Raw genomic sequence first — 20,913 nt, forward strand, 5'->3', positions numbered from 1 at the left:
AGATAATTCCATGCACCTGAAGAGCAAAAAGCTGTCCTCTTGCTGTGATCTGTTGACAAAAAGGCTGTCCTTGATCAAGGGAGCTTTTTTGAAGTGTACTGTAGCCAGGGAAGGAAAAAACAACTTGATATCCTTTGTTGTACATGCCAAGTGAAGAATCCCTACAAACAGAGCACAGGGCTTCAAAAATCTCAAACACGTCTTATTTGTACTCAAGCCTTAAAAAAAAAAAAAAAAAAAAAAAAAAATTAAAAAAAGTTCCTTTTATATTTAACAAGGCTATTAAAGAGTGGCCAAAAAAACTCTCTTCCCCAGAAATAGAGGCTGGAATCCAACTAAAGTAGCAATCTGGTTGTCCTGGGAGCTCATCGGTCTTCTGAAGTTCATGACAGTTTCAGACAGATCTCTCTGCAAGCGTACTAGATATGAGAGTAACAGATTGACCATGTGCTGTATAGATGTTGTTGTAATGCAATATGAGTACAAAGTGATGCTAAAACAAGGGACTTGAATGCTCTGATAGGTGTTGGGTGTTGTCAGGAGTAGATTTCCTGCTGGAAATGCTCTTTGTCCAACTGAGTGATGTAAAGTTGTGATGTCACCTTCACATAAATTAGCAAACATATAAAAACATCACATCAACAGAAGTGCTGAAGCTTTTGTAGTAGGTATAGTGATGGGAGTGAGGAACTGAAATTCAGAATTTAAAGTTGGCTATAAAACAACTTGTCCTGCATGCGCTGTTTGGCTATTTATGTTACTGTGTTGAAAGGTGTTTGGGTTACCCAAAACGATTGATATTCTCAAAACTAGCTTGGCAAAAGCTCAGGCTTTTCCTAATTCCCCTAGTTCTGGGGAATATTTGAGCTGCAGCTCAGTTCCTAGCAAGATGGGAAATGAGAACAAGATGCTAGCATTGAGTTCACCCCTGGATGAGGAGAGACTTGAACTTCTTGTGACTCTTAAAATGGATGGAGCATTGGCAGAGTTGAATTTACCTGTACTTCTCCTCCCAACCCCGTGGTTGAGCTTCGTTATTCAAAAGCAAACTGGTTCTCACAGAAATAACCTCATTCTCAAAGTGGTGCAGACAGAGCAGGTGAACCTTGGGTGGAGGTTGGTTCAAAGGCTACTTCTGGCAGAAACTTGGCCTACCACTGCCTGTTTTCACTGGGTTTCCAGCAAACAGGGAATTGACAATTTATATGAGGAATGAACCTTGGGAATTTGCTTCATCCAACCTCCACAGACACTTAATGCTGGATTAATTTGTATATCAGTGCAGATTGCTGGGAACTGGAGATCTGGAGAATCTGAAGGAGAAGAAAGAAAAAGCTTTGATTGTCTGACTTTGTATTTTGGTCTCCGTAGTCTAATTTATGCAACTCCTTCCTCCCCAAGGCCATTATGTTCTGGGTTGTGGACAGCTTGATCATGAGGAAATACTACAAGCAGAAAGACAGCCTGGACATCAATGGATCCATAGAAACCCCTCGGGCGAGGAGGACTGAGGAATCTCAGGTAAGACCAAAGATGTCCAAAGACCAGGAAGAGCTGGCTTGGAGTGGCAGGCTGAAGCTGGTGGGCACCCCCATGCTGTCATTCAACTTTGCCATCGTTAATTGTGGTCAATCTTGGCTTAGAAGAGCTTGCTTTCCTCCTAGTTTCCTCCTGTTTTTTTGTAATTATTCAGACTGATAAAGGTCTTGTAGCCATAGAAAGCTGTTTGGTGTAGTCTGAGCTTGACCTTAAAGTTAAGGAGAGCAAGGGATGCGTGGAAGTGGAACACTCCAAGACCAGCAGGCGTTATTCTCATTATTAATGACGCATGGCTTGCCAGGCAGGTAGTCTGTGCTTCCTATCAGATTCTGGGCAACGACCACAACCCGAGTCTCTGGGTTGAATTCCCTTCCTTCCCCTGGCTCCTGGCCCTGATTTCAGAGTGCACGCTGTATGACTCCTGGTATCTGCAGCTTGCTGGCAAGACCTGCTAAGATAAAATAGCTTCTGGCAGTTGCAGGCTTGCTCCTGGAGTAGCTTCTGCTGAGGAATTTAGGACGAACAGAAATAGCTCTTGCTCTGAGCTCTCTTTTACACTCCGCTCTTGTGCTACTGAATGGGATGGCTGATTACTGGCAACGTTGCAATGCATGTAGAGGTAGTTGTGTTTGAGGGTGTGCTGGATGGTCCACCCAGCAGCAGTGGCTTTGAAGGCTCAAAGGTGCAGCAGGGAGCTGGCTGCTGCTGCTGCTGGGGATCCAGCATCAGAGGAATCCTTCCTGCAGGAAGGACAGGCAGATGCAAGCAGCTGGTGAGACAAGTGAGTCATTCCTCCTGGCCTGGCCTCCAGATAAACAGTTGTAGCTTGGCAAGGTTACCGAAAACATGTGAGCAGTGTGTCCCAGGGAGTTTCCTGAGCCGTGTGCATGGCTGGGGCATCCTTGAGAAATCTGTATTGATCTGGGGAGGGAAGAGAGCTGAGCAGTGCTAGTATGTCTAGATAGGAGTCCTCAGTTTCAATGCACAGCTACCTAGGAGCTCCTACCTTGTCCAGAGAAACTCTGCTGGTGGTGTTCAGGGCCAGGCTGGATGGGCTTTGGGCAACCTGGCCTAGTGGGAGGTGTCCTACCCATGACAGGGGGGTGGAAGTGGGTGCCTTTAAGGTCCCTTCCAACCCAAACCACTCTATGCTAAAGGTGGATTAAATCTGGGCACAAACTTCTCCCTGGTTATGGCACAATCCTGGCTTCTTGGTGGTGGTTGGTGTTCAGGAGTGGTGCTTCCATGGAAAAACTAGGTCGGAGGTTGGCTCAAAGTTGGTGAAGATCTGCCTCATTTACTGGGTATGCTGGTGTGTTCCTGGAGGTTTAAGATCAGTTAAAACTACCCCAGCTCAGAAGCAAGGGCAAGGAGGTTGCATCTCCAGTTGAGACTCCAGCTTCCTTTCCAACCCATTGTGACCTAAACATGGATCATCTAGTCTCATAGGTGTCATGGAAACCTTCAGGCTGGTGCTGCTGTGGATACGCAGATGGTGTTGGAGTTGCTGGATCTCTGTGGGAATGGAGTTGGCCCCTCTGCCTTGCTCTGCTGGAGGGGACAAGGGTTTTGTGGCCTCTAGCTCAGATTTTGGATAATCTAAAGGGAAGATGCTAATCTCTGATGCTTGCTAAGGCTCATCCGATAGCTTGACATAGGTTATTTCAAGTGATGGAAATGGGGCTCCCACAGGGTGATTCTTGCTGTTGAAGGCGTCTCCCAAGTTCCAAGTATTTGACTCCTTTTCTCAGACAAATTTTTGCTGAGACCTTCAATGTGCAAGCCAGCTGTCAATCCCCAAAGTCTGATCACCACAGGAGCTATCAGGGTGACAGGCATCCCATCAGAGATGTCTGCAAGGTCTGCCTCCTTATGCTCCTATGCTCCTGTGCCTCTGGTCCAGCACTACTAAAAATAGTTTGGGCAGGGAAGGATGCTAAATAAAATAAAATAAAAAATAAAAACAACAAACAAATGACCTGCTCTTCCAATTCTGCTTCTTGGCATTTGGCCTTGAGGTGTAGCTGTAGGCTTCTGCTTTGTCATCGCTTTCAGGCTGTGAGTTAAAGATCATGTTGGCTGGCTAGTGCTACAGCTGGGTTGTCTGGTATTTAGGCTCCAAACCAGAAAACGAGGGTTTGCTGGGCTCCTTGCTGCTAATAACCTGTTCAAGTGGGGGAATTCCTTCCCTCCTGCCTGGCTACAGGGGAGAGGGATCTGGGAAGCCTCTCTGAGCAGGGCAGGGCTGACTGAGGCTGATGTCCTGTGGTTTATCAGGGTTCATCAGGGTTGTCTAACAGCAGGCGCCAACAGCTCCCCATCACGCTGCCGCCTTGAATTTCAGCCCTCTGCCTATCTCACCACTAGTGTCATTATTTTCACTAGAACTTGCAGTTTGTGTTTGGAGAAGGAGGGGGGGGATGGGGAGTTAACCTGTTAAAAACCTGCACTCAGCATTTACCATAGGGATAGCAGGAAAAGTCAGTTTTGCCCTCAGTTTGGTAGACCAGCTGGGTAGCAAGAAGAGACTTGGCAATCCACAAATGTTCATGCAATCCTTTTTTGCCTTCTGGTGGGATGGAGAGACGTCTCAAGCGTACTGGTTTGAATCTGATGCTATTCAGGCTGGGGAAATGCATTCAGCTACATGGATTTATTTCTGCTTTGCATGTGTCCTGCCCTTGACCCGAATCTCTTTTCCCTTGCCCTTGTGAGTGCCGATAAACTTTAGATCTAATCAGTGGTTTCTTTGTTTTCTACACTCAGGAAAACAAGTCGGTTTTTATAATGCTTTATTTGATCTTTTTGGACTTGTTTTTGTTTTGGTTTTCCCCAGGGAGGTGGGTGAGTTTCTGCTCTTTTTTTTGAAAGCTTACATTTCTAGAGATGAGCATTAAAGCAAAATTTGTTCTAATAGCTGTGGTACTTCTAGGAGCCATCAGAGTGAAACTGGAGGCTGGTTTGAGGCTGGTTTAAGGCTGGAAGGAAAGCTGGTACGCTGCATGGGACCTGCCTTTTGGTCGTCGTGGAGTTCAACACCAATCCTAATCACCTCCATAGGAACTGTAGCTTTTGGCAGTGTGCTAGACAGGAGTACACCTCTACATACCCCTACAGCTTGCTTTAAATATTGAAAAATATTCCAAGAATGTGTTTGACTTGCTTGTTGGCTAATTGAGCTGATGTTTAAATAGCTCAAGCTCAGGGTGAGCTCGGGTGCCTGTTCATTAGGAGAAGTTAAATGAAGATGGGTGCCTCAGGAAGGAGACTGTCCCACTTGCACATGGCAGCTCATCTGAGCTCAGATGTAGGAGGAAGGTGAGATGGTTCCTGCCTCTGCACCAGGCTGGTGGAGTTCTAGGCAAACAAATTTCTATTGGTTGCAGGGAAATGGCCCCCAGGCTTCTATGTTTTCCAGCCTATGCCACAGTTCTTACTCTAATTTCTTTGCTGCTTAGAAGACTGTGTTGTCTGAAGGGTCTGCTTGGAAGGGTCCCAAACCAGTAGTCAGCCTCTCCTCCTGGACAGGAGGGGTTGGCAGAACATGTGGCCAGCCCCACTCCTGCAGCATGACCTGGGTTGTTTTGTGTAGCAAGACCTGGGTTGTTTTGCAAGCTGCTGTCCTTGTGTGGGGAGGAACGTGTGAAGTACTTGAGGACTGCCGGGTGAGACAGCAGCACCTTGTTTTGGGACTGCAAAGCTGTGGTCTGTTCCCAGTTGTGCCTCTGGCCTGGATGCATCTGTAAGGGAAGCCTTGGCCGAGCTGTGCTGAAAGCTCCCAAATTGTTCTGTTCAAAAAGCCATATCTGAGGGTGTGAGCCATGACTGTCGCAGGGATGAGGTGTCTTCTCACGATGAAGCTCCCCAGGCAATTGTGGAAAGCTTACCGGAGGACTGCTGGCTCAAGCAGCCTTGTATGAGCCATACAGGGGGCAGGTAGCAGCCTGAACGGGTCGGGATCCCAAAGCTCAGTCAACCACAGCTGACGTAGCAGGCACTGTAAGAGGGTTTGAGCTTGGAGCTGAAAGCCACTGAAATTAAAAGTGCGTCAAACCCCAAAGACAGCCTGTTGCGGCCTGTCGGAGTTCAGTGATTTATAATGCTGCGTGTGACTAACTGCCCGTTTTTTCAGGTCCAGCAGCATCACAATATTTAAATGTTAAACAGAGGAAATCTTCACTTGGAAGAGCTGGAAAGTTTCCAGTGATGTCTTGAACACAACGAAAAAATCTGTGTAGACCCAATTTGGGGGTGGATAGAGGGGAACAAGAGATCTTAATCTCATCTACTGCTGTCCTAAATATCTGACATGCTGCTGTGAGGATAACCAGATCAGATGGAGGGGCTGGAGTGTGTGTGAGGATAGGGAGGAAGTCTTCCCCTGCGGCCCTTTGGCCTCTTTGAAGTCGCTGATTGATTGCAGTTTGTTTTTCCTGTTTAGTTGCTGTGGTGACTGGTGCTGCCTAAATGAACAAGTGGAGGAGGGCGTGTTAATTCACAACTGGGCCTGGAGATGACCATCAATAGGACTAAATCCCCATGTTCCTGTTTTTTTTTCCCCCAAAGGATGCTGGGCTCTGGCACTAGCTGAGCTGTCAGTGTGCTCTGCATGGCTGGAAGCCCCTGAGATGTCCTTCAGTTGAGGTGGAGGGGTGCCATGGGATGGGAACGGGGGCTTCATAGTGCATTGGTTCCTGCTGTGGAGCAGGGTCAGGTGGGGCTGAGGCTTGGCTGGGAGATCTATGCTGCCTCACTGCATTTTTTTGGCAGGGGAAGTGTGGTAGCTGACCCTTTTCCCCCACATAGGCCATGAACTAATGATTCTGTTTGGGTTCTGTGATGGGGCAAGTGGAAGAGAGGGGAAAGGGCTTCTGGCATTGCTCAGAAATAAAACTGAAGGCCCTTGACTGCGCTGTGAGGCCTCTGTAGAGTCAGGTGCTGAGGTGCCAAGGACCTGGCCAGGCTTGTGGTGTGGGTGACCAGTGTTGACCAGAAATCCTATGGCTTGGCTCCCAGGTACTGCTGGTGTGACACACGCCCTAGCAGAAGGGTTGATGGAACATTAAGTAAGCTTAGGGCCAGCTGCTGTTGGGGCTGAAGGACAGTAGGGCTTCCCTTGCTCAAAGCTAGGTTTCTGTAGTAGGAAAAAGGGGTAGGATGGGGTTGAGCAAACAACCTGTCAAGCTTTAGATACTATCCATGCAGACAGCTCGTCCTGAGGTGTCCGTGCCCTGTTCTGGCTCCTGCAGTTCAGATTGAGCTAGGAGATGCTGGGCTAGGTGGAAATAAGATGGTGCCAGCCAGGACAGCATCTTCGAGCTCGCTGGCCGTGGCTGAAATGATGTGTAGCTCTGCCTGCTGTCCTGGCTGAGCTCTGGAGATCACAAACAGCTGGGTGCTTGGGGAAACATCTCTCTTTGGTGCAGATGTCTGTGAGATGCGGCCTAGTTTTTGTGCATCTCCTCTGAGGCTGCTGAATGTGAATGTCAGTGTGTGAGTCCTGCCCCGTGGTCAGAGATTTTAGCTGCCTGCCCTGCTCTTGAGGGGAATATTGGGGCTCTGGAGCAATAGTGTCTGTACCCACATGGGCCTGGCTGTCACTGTAGTGATCAAGGTGACCGTGAGACCTCTCTCCTCAGCCAGGGAGGGTTAAATCTTGCAGCAGACCCCTCCATGGGTGCTTGACCCCTTCCCAAGCTGCTGCTTGGGGATGTTTGCTACACTATTAAGAGCATAAGAAGCTCCAGTTGTCTGCCTGAGGACTTGGAATCCATGAGCATCTGTCTGTTCTCCCTTCCAGGTGCTGCTCTCTCCAGACATGGATTTTGAGCAGTCTGAAAGCGACCAGGACACTTCGGGGCTCCAGGGAATGAACCAGAAGATGAAGCAGCCCAGCTATCAGGTGGTCATCTGACAGCACCGGGATGAGGTGGAGGAAGGGGAGCAGCACTGTGATCCTTGAGCTGGCCAAGGAAGGGCAGGGTGGGGAATGCAAGTTGATCCCTGTGGATCTGTGGAGATCCGGTTGCCTGCCTCATGTAGACCCATCCTTCTGCAGTGGTCTCTTTGGGATGGTGTCTGTGTATCTTGTTTGGGCTTGAGCAGAATCTGCTTTAGCTGCCTGACCTTAACCTCAACACATGCAGGCATGTTGAGGTTAGGGGTATGGATGTGTACTTCCTCTGGCTGGCCAGCTGGGTATAACTGTCAGGACTGGAGACTGAAATCAAAAGGCTGTCTGTTTTTTAATAGAAAAAGAATCTGTCCTGTACTGTCTGAACTCTGACACTTTTATATTCACAGATGCTCAAAAGAACTGTTTTGCAATATGTATTTAAATGTCTTGAATTGGGAAGACTCTCAGTGGATCCGATGCTTTTTTTTACTGTTTTATAAGGAATGCAATAAATGTTTGACCTAAAACTGCTTCAGATATGAAGTATCTTCATTATGCTTAATATTTTTGTGAAACCATAACCCTGTAAAGGGAAAGAAGTGGGATCTATTGAGGTCTAACTGATGTGTTCCTTACAGGGCAAACTGTCCCCCACAGCAGGGCTGTCCTAGAAAATCTACAGAAAGAGATGAACCAGTGTTGACTTTCTGTAGATGGGTTGTATGAGCCACTTCAGTGCAAAACCTGATGCTGCCACATCAGCCTGTGCTGGATTCAGCCTGGAGCAGTCATCTGGGATTGATTGCAGTTGCTACCTTATAGGTGTATGTTTGCTGGGAAACAGGAGTCGACTCCTTTCCTTTTACCTAGCTCAAAATACATAAAATCTCTGCAGGATCTGATCTGAAAGCCAAATCAGAAGAGTCCCCTGAAAGCCCCATTAACCTGCCCTCACTTTATAGGTGTAACAGAATGGCCTCAGGTGAGACTGCTGATGATAATCCATGGGTCATCTCATCATCTCAGATCCTGGCACCTCTTGCTCCAAGTGTGATGAGCAGGACTTTGCGCTTGCTCTCTTGTCAACAGGCTGTATTAGTCTATAAACAGCAAAAACGCCAAAACATTCTGTAGCTCTCCTGGGGACAGGCCCGAGCAGCTGCTTAATGCACTCCCAGGCTGGGTGCAGATACAGCTGGACTGACTGTGCAGAGTCCAACCAGTGAATAGTTCCTTAGAGCAAGATCTGATCCAGGATCCACTGTACTAACAGGTAGACGCAGGTAAGCTATAGGCAGGCCTTGCATGCTGCAAAACCGTCCCTGGAATTGTTGGGCAGGAGTTCTGTTTATTTTTTGTCTTCCCTCCCTTTAGTTTTTTTAGGAGAACCCTATTCCTAAAACGCTATTCCTTAATCAGGTGTGTAGATAAAGGGTTTGCCTTTTCTCACTTAGGGCTCTAGTCCTTTAAAAGCTAAGCTGAGAGGATGTGAAGTTTTGTGGGTGGTTGTTTTTTCCCAACTTCAAAGTAGTTTAGAAGTGTTACATGCAAATCAAAGTCTTGCATGCCCCTTAGTGAACTTGACATGCTTGGCTACGCTCACAGCTGTGCAGCCTTATAATGTATTTCTGGAAGAGCCTTTTTGTTTCTTCCTTACTTAACAGTCAAAATCCTACTTGTGCCGGCATACCAAAAGGCTCTTGGAACAAATGGGGCACAGCTCTCTGAACAGATCATTTATGTTGCTTCATGAAATCACTCACAATGCAACTTCTGCTTGTCTGGCGGAGTCCTGTGCTGATAAGGGCTGGAGCAACTGTTGTGCTCTTTAAGGTCTTGAGTAAAAATAATTAAAAATTGCTTCCCTATTAGCAGCTTGCCTCTGTTTCAAGGTGAACTGGTATTTCAGTTTTTGTTCTTGCTATAGGGCTGCTTAGTGCAATGCTGCGGAGTATGAAGAATGCAAATTCAGCCTCAGCAAAGCCCTTGCCCTAAAATGAGAGATGAGTGATGTGATCTTGGTCCGGGAATAAATGTTGCTCCGCTTTTGGTTGATGCTCACAATATACCATAGCCTGGCAAGTATCTCCTTTCCACTGCTGTTTGGAATCCTGCTCTCTTCTATGAAATGTTAGCACAACAGAAGAAATTGCACGCTCCAAAGTGATGCTCAGCCTTAATTCCTGAGCTATCTGAGCAGCTTGCAACCTTTATCCATGTCACTGCACAACCAAGTACTTACTGACGCTCTTGGAGCTGAGAATAGATGTGTGCAGTTGGCACAATGTGCTTCATCGGATGCCTCTGTGGTCTCACAAAGGGGCATGAAGACCAAACCAGGACAAATCCTCCTCCTGAGGGAGGAAAAGTGTTGTGATACCGTCTTTATAGATTGGGGAAGCCAAAATGTTCAGTCTATGACCTACCTTTGCCCTTAGTGCTCTTGGGATAGCAGGAGGATGACCTGTTACCTTCTGAGGGGTTCTTTCAGCCATCTGGTAACGTAAGCTTATCCAGCAGCATAAAGCATACCTACCCTTAGCTTCAAAGCTTATTTCATCTTTGCCAAATGAAAGCTTCACTGCAGCATTCACTGTAAAATATTTATTGTGAAATGGATAACTGGAGCCTTAAGGAGAACTTGAGTATACTGCTCCAGGTGCTTCACGGGGCTGGGAAGTTGGACTCGGTCATTGTTCTTTTCAGACCCTGGAAGAAATGTGTTCTTGGCTGGGGAAGAGGACCAACGATGCACCTGAAGCATTAGCAATACATATGTGTATATATACATACCTATATACAGGAGAGAGGAGAGCCTAACTGAATCACTCCCCCTAGCAATACACTTGAACAGCAAAATGTGGGAGGAGAGTGAAAATTTCAAAGAAAGCTTTTTGCAGTAACAACTGTATGAAGACACCTGCTGAACCTAGCACTGTCTGGAAGTTCACTGCCACTACCTTGTTCACCCCGTGCTGTTGAAATGGGATGGGATTTGGGAATGGACTGGGTGATCTTCCCACCTTCCTCTTGGGTGGAGAAGTCAACCTCACAGACACTATTTCTCATTCTATTCCTGATCCACGTGCACACTGCTAAGCCTTGGTCTCTTCAGTTCTTGCGTGTTCAGGACTGCCAAAGGTCTCTCCTCCAATTTTCCCTTGCAGGAGGGCTGTTTTCCAAACCAGCTAGGCTCAAGGCAGTAAGTAGTTTTGTCTCCATGTTTTCTTCCAATGCATGAGCCCCAGCACAAGTTTTACAGTGGTTGAGCTCTCCAGAAGGACCTTCCACAGCACAGTTAAGTCTAGCTGGTTGCTCTTGGCTGTTTCCCTCTCCCTACAACACATGGTGTGAATGAGCAACTGTGCTCTCTACCTGCTCTGCTGTCACAGCGCTAGGAGTGCTAACTCAATGATCAAACAACTGGAAAACAACCCCGCCCAAACCACCACCACCAGCTGGAGCTCCTACAGCAACAGTATGATTTAATTTTTAAATATGCAAAAAATCAGTCAAGATTGGACCTATTTCTGTAGATCTCTGGCAACTCATTTTTCTCTTAACGCACGGATATCATTTAGCTGCTGGGCATGCTTCCATTCCCCACACACCCGCTTTCCTTTCAGTCCTGGAAAAGGCAGAGTATACATGAGTTCAGTTTGGCCTTGCCATGTAAACGTCTTTGGGGCTGTTGAAGTCGTCTTTGGCCAAGTTCTCTACTAAGCAAACTCCCCTGTGGCTGATGTATATCAGTATTCAGTGGTGCCTCATTTTAAAATAGACCACAGCCTCGCTGTTTGGGTTTGGAGGTTTCCTCGCAGAGCAGCACCACCTGCAATGGGGGTGGCTGGCAGACCCTTCCCTAACTTCCTGCTGCCAAATTCCTGCTCTGTACATTCCTGCAGTGTAAGGAAGGAGAAGCTGCCAGGGTAACTGGGATGAAAAATTTTTGAAAATGTGGAGTAAATAAATACTTCCTCCCTGATTAGAAAAGCAGCTAGAAATTTCTAGTCTAAATTCAAGATTTAGACAGTGCTTTATAGGGTCATAAGCTTTGAGGGTGCAGATTTATCATATTTTAGCAAATCTAAATCCCCATGAAGCAGAAGTGATGGTCTGCTCAAGGAGGTGGGAGGTCTGTTGGAAGCTCACGATGGAATTTTGTTTCTCACAGAGGGAGTAAAGAATCAGGATGAAATCACTAAACGTACGATGTCATTTAAATGGTATGCTTGATGGAATGGGGGCTAGCACCACTCCTATTGCTGCTGAGGACCACAGGTGCTTTCGAAGCAGGCAGCCTGTACTCTGGGACAGCAATAAACCACACGAGGGTTTTCACCACTGTATTAAGTAGTAGTGGTACAGAGACCATCACGCTCAGTGGCAAATCCAGACCCCATCCCAGCAGCCATGAAAGCAATACCCTGTTGTGGCCTGTTGATTTAAGGTTTTAATCTCTGTTACCTTTTTGATGCTAACAGCTCTCTGCAGATGGATACCCACCCATCTCCCCTCTCTCGCTCTTCCCTCCCCAGGAACCATGGCTGGTGCATGTGCTCCAAGTCACTTTGCAAACTTTTATCACCTAAGGTTAGATAGGCACTGTGCTGCATGATTCATGCCTTTCACTGGGTGACTCACCAGCCCCTGGGGGTATTGCACAGATCCCTGCATGGGTTTATTTTAAGGCCAGCAGCTCTCTGCACTGTTAGATTTGACAGCTAGCCCCTTTCTCCCTCCCGTCCCATGGGACAGTGGTCCCACCGTGTCCTCAACCCTTCCCCCCCATCCTTGTCTTCAGAAATTTGATGAACCCTGTTCATCTAGCATGAAAGAAAGACAGTTGATTTCCAAGGGGAAAAAGCCTTGGTTTCTTTGGCACCAAAAAGTAAAGAAATATTCATAAGTTGCTTATCTCTAGAGGCTTCAGAAGGGACCCACTGTCACACATGCTGCTGCAATGCATTGCTATGATCAGTCCTAAAGGCTGTTAATCATCCCAGAGCTGGTCCCAGTGTCGAAAGGATGAGAAGCCAAATAGTCTTTATAACTCCCATCGATCAGTTTGTCTGCATTGTTTTTGGCAAACCAGCAGTCAACTTCCTGCTGGCCATTGTAGATCCTCCTCTGCTTCCACACAACAGGAACAAGCCGTCCCTTCACTTTCAGGGTATTTGTAGGGTTTGGTTTTAATGCTTCAGTTTGGTTCTGACCAACCTGCTGATGACTTGTGTTTAGAGATTCCTGAAGAAGTTTAACTTCATGGTTCAAGAACTGACCTGAAAGACAAGAGAAAATACACTGTTTGAGTGGTCGTTTTGTGTCTGTACTTATAAGTAATTGTTTAATAGGCTGTGTTTTGAGGGTTCTTAGAGTATGGGGTTGTGAAGGGCTTCTCAGCAATAGCAGGATGAGTCCAGGTCCTTAAATTCTTTTATAAATCTAACAGAGATAGAAATTAGAATAAAACCCTGTTTCTCTTCCACTGGTTAAGATACATTGGTTGAGATAGAGCTTCTTGAGCAGTACATTCCCTTCTGTGGGCCATGGTTACTAGAGGATAACAGCCCATACAAAGCCTATCAGCAAGTGGAAAGTTGATCTAGGCCTGCAACTCCCAGTTCTTTAGCTTCTTGGGGGCAAGGTCTTTTACGCCAAACCTAAAAGGTTAAAAAAAACTAAAAGGGTAGGTTTAGAGGTTTGCACATGCAAGGGGCCTGAATCCAAAACTCCACTCCTGAAGGATCATCTTCTGCTTAACCTGGGAGTATCTGAGTGTCATGGAAACCATGACTTCAGCCTTAGAGTTCGGCACCTGTAGATGTCCATGAACATCACTACTTCTCATCTGAAAGAGGCCAACCATTTAGATATTCTCTGAGCCTACCTAAAGCCTAGTTGCTCTCAAAATGTGGGCATGGCTCATCTTTCACTTCAAAAGTTTGAAAGAAAGGGGCAACAAGAAATACTAATGTTTCTTGATCTCAACCAGGCTCAAGTGTAAACAGCTCAGTGATTCACAGACAGACCCTCTGTACATATGAAAGTGCAGAACTTGAAGGCTGAAAGCCAGCAATTTCTGGCAATGCACTACCTTTGTGACTAGACTTCTCTTTCAGGATCTGCAAGACCTCAGTTGACTCTCCTCTCTGTTTAGAGAGAGTCAGACCCAACTCTGTTATGTTCCTGAGAGCACATTAGCAGCTGGGTTATTCTGATTTAGGACTATCACGAGATAATGTCTTATTGGTGCTGTATTAGGGGTCCTTGTGAATTACTTGGTTTCTCTCTCTGTATTATTCATCTCTGAGAGCTTCTAATGTGCACATTCAAATGACAACTGCATTAAACAATCATAAAAAGAGTGGATTTGAGAAAAACAGGCACAGGCATATCAGGGATAGTGGAAGATAGTTCATACAGAGGAAGATGGGAGAGGAGTTGGAGATATGGGTAACAGAACTCATTTATGAGTGGAAGTAAAAGTTTCATCTGGGAACTTAATTTCCACCTACCTTTCTCATTACCTCCTATCTCTGTCCTTTAAAACTGTTTGGAAGAATCATTTTTCTCTGGTTTACAGCTCTCTACCTGAGAACCTGTTACTTACCCAGTAACCCGTGGGAGTCAGAAGAGAGGCCTTTACTGTTGGAGATATAGAACCCAAGGTGATCCTTCTGATATGGGGCTGGCTTCTTGTAGTGGTGGATGAGGATGACAAAGCTGATTGTGTCTCGTATCGTCACAGTGATGTTGGAGTTGGCAGAGACGGACACTTCGAGGCTGCTGCTCCGCACAACAGCACTCCGGTCGCAAGACAGAATAAGCCTTTCCCCATCATCCAGGATGATCCTGGTGGGTGTGATCTCTAGGTAAGATCTCTGTGGCTTATTGCTGAGGATAGTGATGGTGTTGAAGTAAGTCCGATGTTTCTTGTGGCCATTGGGTGGTGCAGGAGCTCCAATTAATTGCCCATTCACCGTTACACCTTGCAGGAAAAGAATCAGTAAGCGAAAGCTGGAACCAAGAACAGGTCTCTCGTCTTGAAGACACAAGCATTGTAACCAAGGATATGCAGATTCACTACCTTATGTTCAACTTATTTCACCTACCAGCATTCAAAACAGGTTGGCCAATGTGTTATAAATTGATTAACTTATACAGAGCACCTAAATTTATCCAAGCTAAGAAATACTGGCTTGCTCTGGAGACAGGTACCCAGTCTCGTTAGTCCCAACCATGTGTTTACAGTGTCACAAGACAGGATCAGTTGTTTCTAAGCTCCATCCAACCTTTGGACTACCTATCATCAATACAATGACATGGGCTTATTGACCTACATAAGATAAATATTTACCTTTCTGACTGCTATAACGCTACCTGCCATGGTATCATTTACCTAGACTACTTAATTGTTGAGGCATAAGCTCAGACCTGGACAAACACATCAGATCCTGGAGAACTAAGACAAGCTGCTGGTGGGCCTGCTCTTTCTCAAATCACCAACTGGCACAGAGACTGAATGTCTTCCAGGAAGAAGGCCTGGATGTATCTGAATGCTGCCGTGTCAGAGGATCTCATGGCAGTAGACATTTGAGGTTTGATGTTCTTCACTACCCGACTCTTAAGATGAGATCTAACCTGGGAAATCACAGAGTAACTGCTACTACCTCAACCAGAACATTAAAGACCAAGCAGGACCCATAAAGGGAATAGCCTGACCTACAACAGTGTGATGTGCTAAACCTCCTCAGGCGACAGTGTAAGAAATTCAGGTTCTTCTTGTGTCACTGCAGAGGAGGACCCAGAACCTGCTGAAGGGTCCCTGAACTACATTGGGTTATTTCCAGCTTCAACAGTGCTGCCCTTCCAGCTTCCCTCAGTTTTGACCCAAAAGAAATACTTTTGAGTGGTCCAAGATGCAGACCTCATTGAGTCAACTGAAGCCTAGATGTCCACAGCAAGATTAACAATCATTTTAATTACTTTTGTGACTTCCTGTCCCTAAGACAGTGTCTCACTTCCCACAGGTCTCTACACAGCTACTAGACAGCAACAATAAAGGAGGAAGCTTGTGGCTAACCCAAGTTAGACCCAAGACATCAACACTTAGGTGCAATATCTCCATCTCCCATCATCCCTGAGGGAATCTGTCATTTCTGTCTTCATAGACTCATCTTGTTAGTTCTACAGAGCCTGCTTTCCTCAAGTTCATCCTGCATTTGAACCACAGAATGACTCAAGCAGTAGCACATAATCTGTGAAAGAAATTTAAGGGTAACACTGCCAGGAGATGGATTTAATTTACTGAGGCAGGCATGAATGCAAAAAGATGGAGGCTAGGCCACTGCCACATGGAATAGAATTCTTGCGCCTTTACTGTGAGGATTGTTTATCTCCTTTGTAAAACAAGTCTGTGCATTGTCTCTGGTTTTGACACCCCTGCCTCCCACCATTTCCCTGCTCAGGACATAATCTGCTTATTAGCTGCCCTGCTTAGAATTCCAGATCGGATCAGACCACAGTTTGGGCCTCTGGAGATCAGAGTGACTTGCGCAAAGCAGATCCTGAATTATGTGGGTTTTCTTAAGGTTGCCATGACTTGGTAATCAGTTTGGTAGTCTCTTCACTGAAACAGCCTCAGTGCTCGGTTAGCCTGTACTTCTCTCTGTCCTGAAGCAATTGCTGCTGTAAGTAGAGAGTGAAGTTCTGATATCCAAGCAATCTTGGCGAGTCCATGCTGTTAAATCTTTCATTTGCACGTTGTGACCTTGTAACTAGGGGGTTGATGAAGCTGCACTGTCAAACAAATACACTGCCTCTGCACCAAATGAATCCCCTGTATAATCTCTCAGAATGGTGGTGGCTGCATGGCTCATGTAAACACTGCATTCTGATTATCCAAAATGCCAGTGCCTGTTTACCCAGCTGTGCTTGCTACATCATTGGTCAAGTACAGCCCCCAGACCATACTGGATACTCATCATCAGGAACTGACCTCTCCAATCTAGCTGGACTGAAGGGGTTCAATATGGTCCTCATACGCTTGAGTGGATCTTGGCAGTTTTGCATGGAACTGCCGCTCCCTTCATTATGGTCAATGAAGACCTGAACTGGGAAAAGTTTGGGTATATAAAAGCCAGAAACCATATTTCCCTATGGATATGGTCTAATCACTTTACACTCACTTCTGTAGATGAGTCATGTATGTAACAGTGGCCAGGCCTCCTTGCTTTTAGGCTTGCTGTGAACTTACCAGTACATCATGGCAGAGTGGAGGTGAGTGCAGAGTTTACCTCCCCTTCTAATCCAGGTGATTAGAGCTGGAAAATTGGTGTACATGAATTTTCCATTGACTGGCCTGAAAAGCACTTTTTTTTTCTAATTTCCTCTGGTTCCTCGCCTATGAAGCACCTTGGTGTTATTGCTACAGAGCTGGCCTTGCACTTCAGCTTTCCTCCACAAGCAACTACTTTGTTTAGCTGCTCACCAGATTCCTTATGATCAGAGACGAGTCGAAGAATGTCTCCAGGTTCTCCATCGATATTGAAGCAGACAGAGAACTTGCTGGAGGGAAAATCAATGACAAAGTGAGGGTCTCCATCCGCTGAGAAATCATGGAAAGGAAACAAATGTGAGATATACACAAAACTCCAGACTCTAAGAATCTAACAAAATTGTTTTTCAAAGTGTGTTTTTCCCTGTTTTTTGTTTTTTTTTTTTTTTTCCCTAAGGCCTCCTGGTGTATTGTTTTTAGACAGTTGGATGGAATTTGCCAGGAAACACCAAGTTTTGCTTTGTTTTTCACAAAGATTGTTTTATTTTGTTTTAGTTTTCTCACAGAAGACAATGGGCTTTTAATGAAAATTGAAACTCAAAGTAGCCTAGGAGAAAGTGAGGGTATTTTCTTCCTGAAATACCATCTCATATGGGAGTTGTCATGCAAGTTATATTCCCATTCTCCATACTCCATTTGTAGGCAACACCCCCCAGCATATATAAGTATATCCTCTAACCAAAAATTGCTACATGGGCACACCTCCCACTGAACCTTCCTGGACCTCAATATCAGATTGGAGCAGGCAGTGACAGATTTTAAACAATCCCATGACCTTAATTTTTCAACAGTCCTTGAAAAACCATCAAGTACCAGATAGGTATGATAATAACACAAGCCAAAACCCTGCTTTGTAAAGTAAATGTGACCTTAACCAGTGCGGTTCAAGGCTAAATTACTGATCTGGGCTTATTCTTTATTCATTTAATTATGAAAAGAATGTTACATAGAACTATAGAAGCAACAGGAAAATAGTAAAACACTACAGAATTGTCTCTTCTTTTCTTCTTCAACAATATTTTTATGTTTCAACAACATTACTTTATAAAAATCAAACATTTTTTGACCAGTTCTAGTAAAGAGATAACACGCTTCCTGTTCACTAATCTACGTTATTTTCAAACACAATGATCAAATACTGTAGATCAACTACCTGGCTGTGTTTCCCCACACTTATCCTCATTCCTGATCCCTTTAGTATTTTGTTTTTGTTTTCATTTGCCTCCCTACTCTGCAGGCTAGTAAATAAAATTTTGGCTGATCTATTAGGATGCTTACACCACAGTGGCATGCAATTTAAATTTTTTTAATCAACCGCAAATATCTTGGATTATAAAAAGCATGGAAACAGGTACTGACCTGAAGTTTTGGAGATTTTAATTCTTTGCTTATCTCGTTGTCTGCGTATACCTAGGAGTAGGGAGAGAAGGCTGTTACTGAGCAGCAGAAAGAGTCATAGTGTACTAATGCTCCCAAAATACTATTCAGAGAGATTGTTGCACATACTCCTGCAGCTATTGTAAGCTTCCCTTAAAACACTAAATTTTCTTTTGTAGTTTCTAAAGTACAAGCTTCCAGGGGGTGAGTTAGGTGCCTAAAAGGTCTTGCTCAAGGTCACTCAGCCCACAATTAACAAAATCAATATGAAAATCCCAGTTTTCTGTTTACCACCCTACAATTCATTGGCTTGATCATCCCTGTTACCAAGTCATCTGTGAGAGATTATCTAATGTGAAAATATTTCTTACCAGCACATGGTTATTTTTTCCTCATACCTGGTGGTGCCTTGTGTCCCTGCAAGCTCTGCAGCTTTTCACCAATGCCATCAGTAGAAGGTCTGATAAGCTCCTCTGCGGGTGGTTCTGAATGGAGCCCAGCCTCTCTCATCTTCAGAAAGGTGAAAGGAGTTACAAAATTGTAAGTCAGGGCCATTGACTTTGCTTTCTCCATCAAATATTCTTTCTCCTGATTGTCATCACTCTTCAGCCGGGAGTTAAGCAATTCCTTGATGGTGAGGTAACTCCATGCCCTCTCAATGTAATTTTGATCACCTTTGCCATCTTCCAGGCCAGGGACAGCTCTGATGTCATTCTTGCTTGGCAGGTCAATAGCCACATCTGTTTTGAGGAGGATGTACTTCTTGGAGTTGCTAGCAGTCACCTCCACGTGGAGGCTATCTGAGGTACGGTTGATGAGTTTGCCAGCTATTATAATTTCAGAGCCATTGAAGTAGTTAGGGAAGAAGTTCTGAGTGACTTGCTCCACATTGTCTTCGGGGTAATCAACACGGATGTCAGAGAGGAGGGGTGTTCCTATCTCGTCATAGAATCTAAAATAAAGACACATTACACACTGCAAGTATTATTCATACAAGTATATGCACACATTCTTGTAGTTATACATGGCCAAGGATAAGTCAGACTATCTAACACACCTCCGAGGATGTTCAGGAACAGTTAGAGCTACCAGGCCCCAAATTTACCTACTGTGTCCAGTGTAACTGGTCTCCAAGAGACAATGGAGTCTGTACCCTTGGAGGTTTTCAAAACTTGAGTGGAAATGGCCTTGAGAATCCTCACCTAAATTTGAAGGTAGCTTCTCTCTGAGCAGGAGGCTGGATTACATGACCTCTACAGGTGCGTTTCAGCCAAAGTTGTTCTCTGCCCCATTCTAGTTTTTGGTGTTTCTTAGGCATCTAAACAGAGTCTCTTAGGTATGTTCAGAAGCATCCCAGCATGGTCTGGCTGTTACCTAGCTTCCACTAGAATTTAAGAGCTCTGCAAGGAGATATTTCTGGCCCCTCACATTCACTTAAGAGGGTCTGTCCATTAAAAATAAGTTCTTGGCCTCTCAGGCTCAAAGAAAGCACTGTGGTTATTTCAAAATGTACACAGAAAACATGCCACTACCAATTGTTTTCTAGTGGTATTATGTGTGGTATTCCATAGCCAGAAACAGTAAGTCAAGATACTAGGTCCCAAAAAGCTGGAGAGTATCTGAACCAAAACTTCTGTATTGCTGGAAAAAGCTCTAGCTACTACAGCTTGGGATGGTCAGTGTGGGACAGGCAGGAATACAGTTTTCTGTTGGGCAAAGGAAAATAAAAATCAAGAGTACTTCAAAGGAATGTAGGAATCCTAACCACTAAGTGCAGGAGGCATGGAGGAAGAGAAGTCAGTGCTACCTTATCGCTGATTTTCTGTTGGAGCATGCAATGCCTTCTGTGGAACCAGAGTTTAATTCTATAATTCTTTGTTAACGTGACCCTACACTAAGAATACACTATTCTGAAAATACATCATATTGGACAGGCCAGAAAGCTTTTACAAGGGGTCAAGGTCTAAGTTTACAGCACTGTGTTTTCCCTGAAGCAATGTGCTTTGATGGAACTTTCCAGGCTGCTCCACAAATGCTAAATTTCCCATTTAAATGTCATCCTCCTCATCTCTTGGCAAAACATTTGAGTCTAATTTGGTAAATAAACAAGGAAGTGGCCTCAGCTCTTTTTTAGCTCAATCTGCATTTATTTTTCACATCTGCTTATACAGATTGTTGGAAGGCTGGAGTTGCACTTTATATTTTATTCTCTCTATCAAAAAAAAACAAAGCCTGAATTGGTTGGCTTTCTTTGAAAATCTCTCTCGAGCACTTAGCATCTTCAATGCAGAGACCTCAACACATTTTAAAACATGAGTGAATTCAACCTGATAACTTTCTATGGAATAGCTCCTGGAGTATACAAGTGGTGGAGTGAAGGATGCAACCTGTCTGATAGCATAGTTCAAGCATTTGTGTGAAAATACAATCCACTAACCACAGAAGTCAGAAATTACATTGGTATACACATAGATTTTCCCTCCACCAGTGATTTGAATTGGCCTCCAGCAAGTTATTGTGCTTTTCCTTATAAATTTGTCACCAGATACCAAATGGGTTTGCCATCACTGACCTTGATAAACAGTGAGCGGCTTATCAGATAGAGGTGTTTGAAAAAAACTACTTGCTGTGCTGGGTTTCTGTGGCCCAATCAGTCAGCACATCCTTCATGTGCCAGGGAATGCCACTTGCTATCCAAAATGCGTGTTCTGAGAAGCAGATGACATGGGTGGAGTGGTAGATGGATCTACAAAATGTGGTT

General features: G+C 45.1%; 2 protein-coding genes across 2 annotated transcripts in view; one reads left to right on the plus strand and one right to left on the minus strand.

Moving 5' to 3' along the window:
- The window catches only part of LOC121064708 (store-operated calcium entry regulator STIMATE-like), a 33,977-nt gene extending 26,012 nt beyond the window's left edge, over window positions 1-7,965 (plus strand). The window contains exons 7-8 of the mRNA XM_040546625.1: window positions 1,402-1,521; window positions 7,340-7,965. Of these exons, the coding sequence (XP_040402559.1) occupies window positions 1,402-1,521; window positions 7,340-7,453 (234 nt within the window). The 3' untranslated portion in view covers window positions 7,454-7,965. The remainder of the gene's footprint in view (window positions 1-1,401; window positions 1,522-7,339) is intronic.
- A 2,935-nt stretch (window positions 7,966-10,900) lies between these two features.
- ITIH5 (inter-alpha-trypsin inhibitor heavy chain 5) overlaps window positions 10,901-20,913 on the minus strand; it is a 47,252-nt gene continuing 37,239 nt past the window's right edge. The window contains exons 10-14 of the mRNA XM_040546613.1: window positions 18,551-19,104; window positions 18,135-18,185; window positions 16,929-17,045; window positions 14,049-14,426; window positions 10,901-12,717 (exon numbers count right to left, since the gene is read on the minus strand). Of these exons, the coding sequence (XP_040402547.1) occupies window positions 12,419-12,717; window positions 14,049-14,426; window positions 16,929-17,045; window positions 18,135-18,185; window positions 18,551-19,104 (1,399 nt within the window). The 3' untranslated portion in view covers window positions 10,901-12,418. The remainder of the gene's footprint in view (window positions 12,718-14,048; window positions 14,427-16,928; window positions 17,046-18,134; window positions 18,186-18,550; window positions 19,105-20,913) is intronic.

This window comes from Cygnus olor, chromosome 1 (assembly GCF_009769625.2).
Source record: "Cygnus olor isolate bCygOlo1 chromosome 1, bCygOlo1.pri.v2, whole genome shotgun sequence".
Classification (NCBI taxonomy): domain Eukaryota; kingdom Metazoa; phylum Chordata; class Aves; order Anseriformes; family Anatidae; genus Cygnus; species Cygnus olor.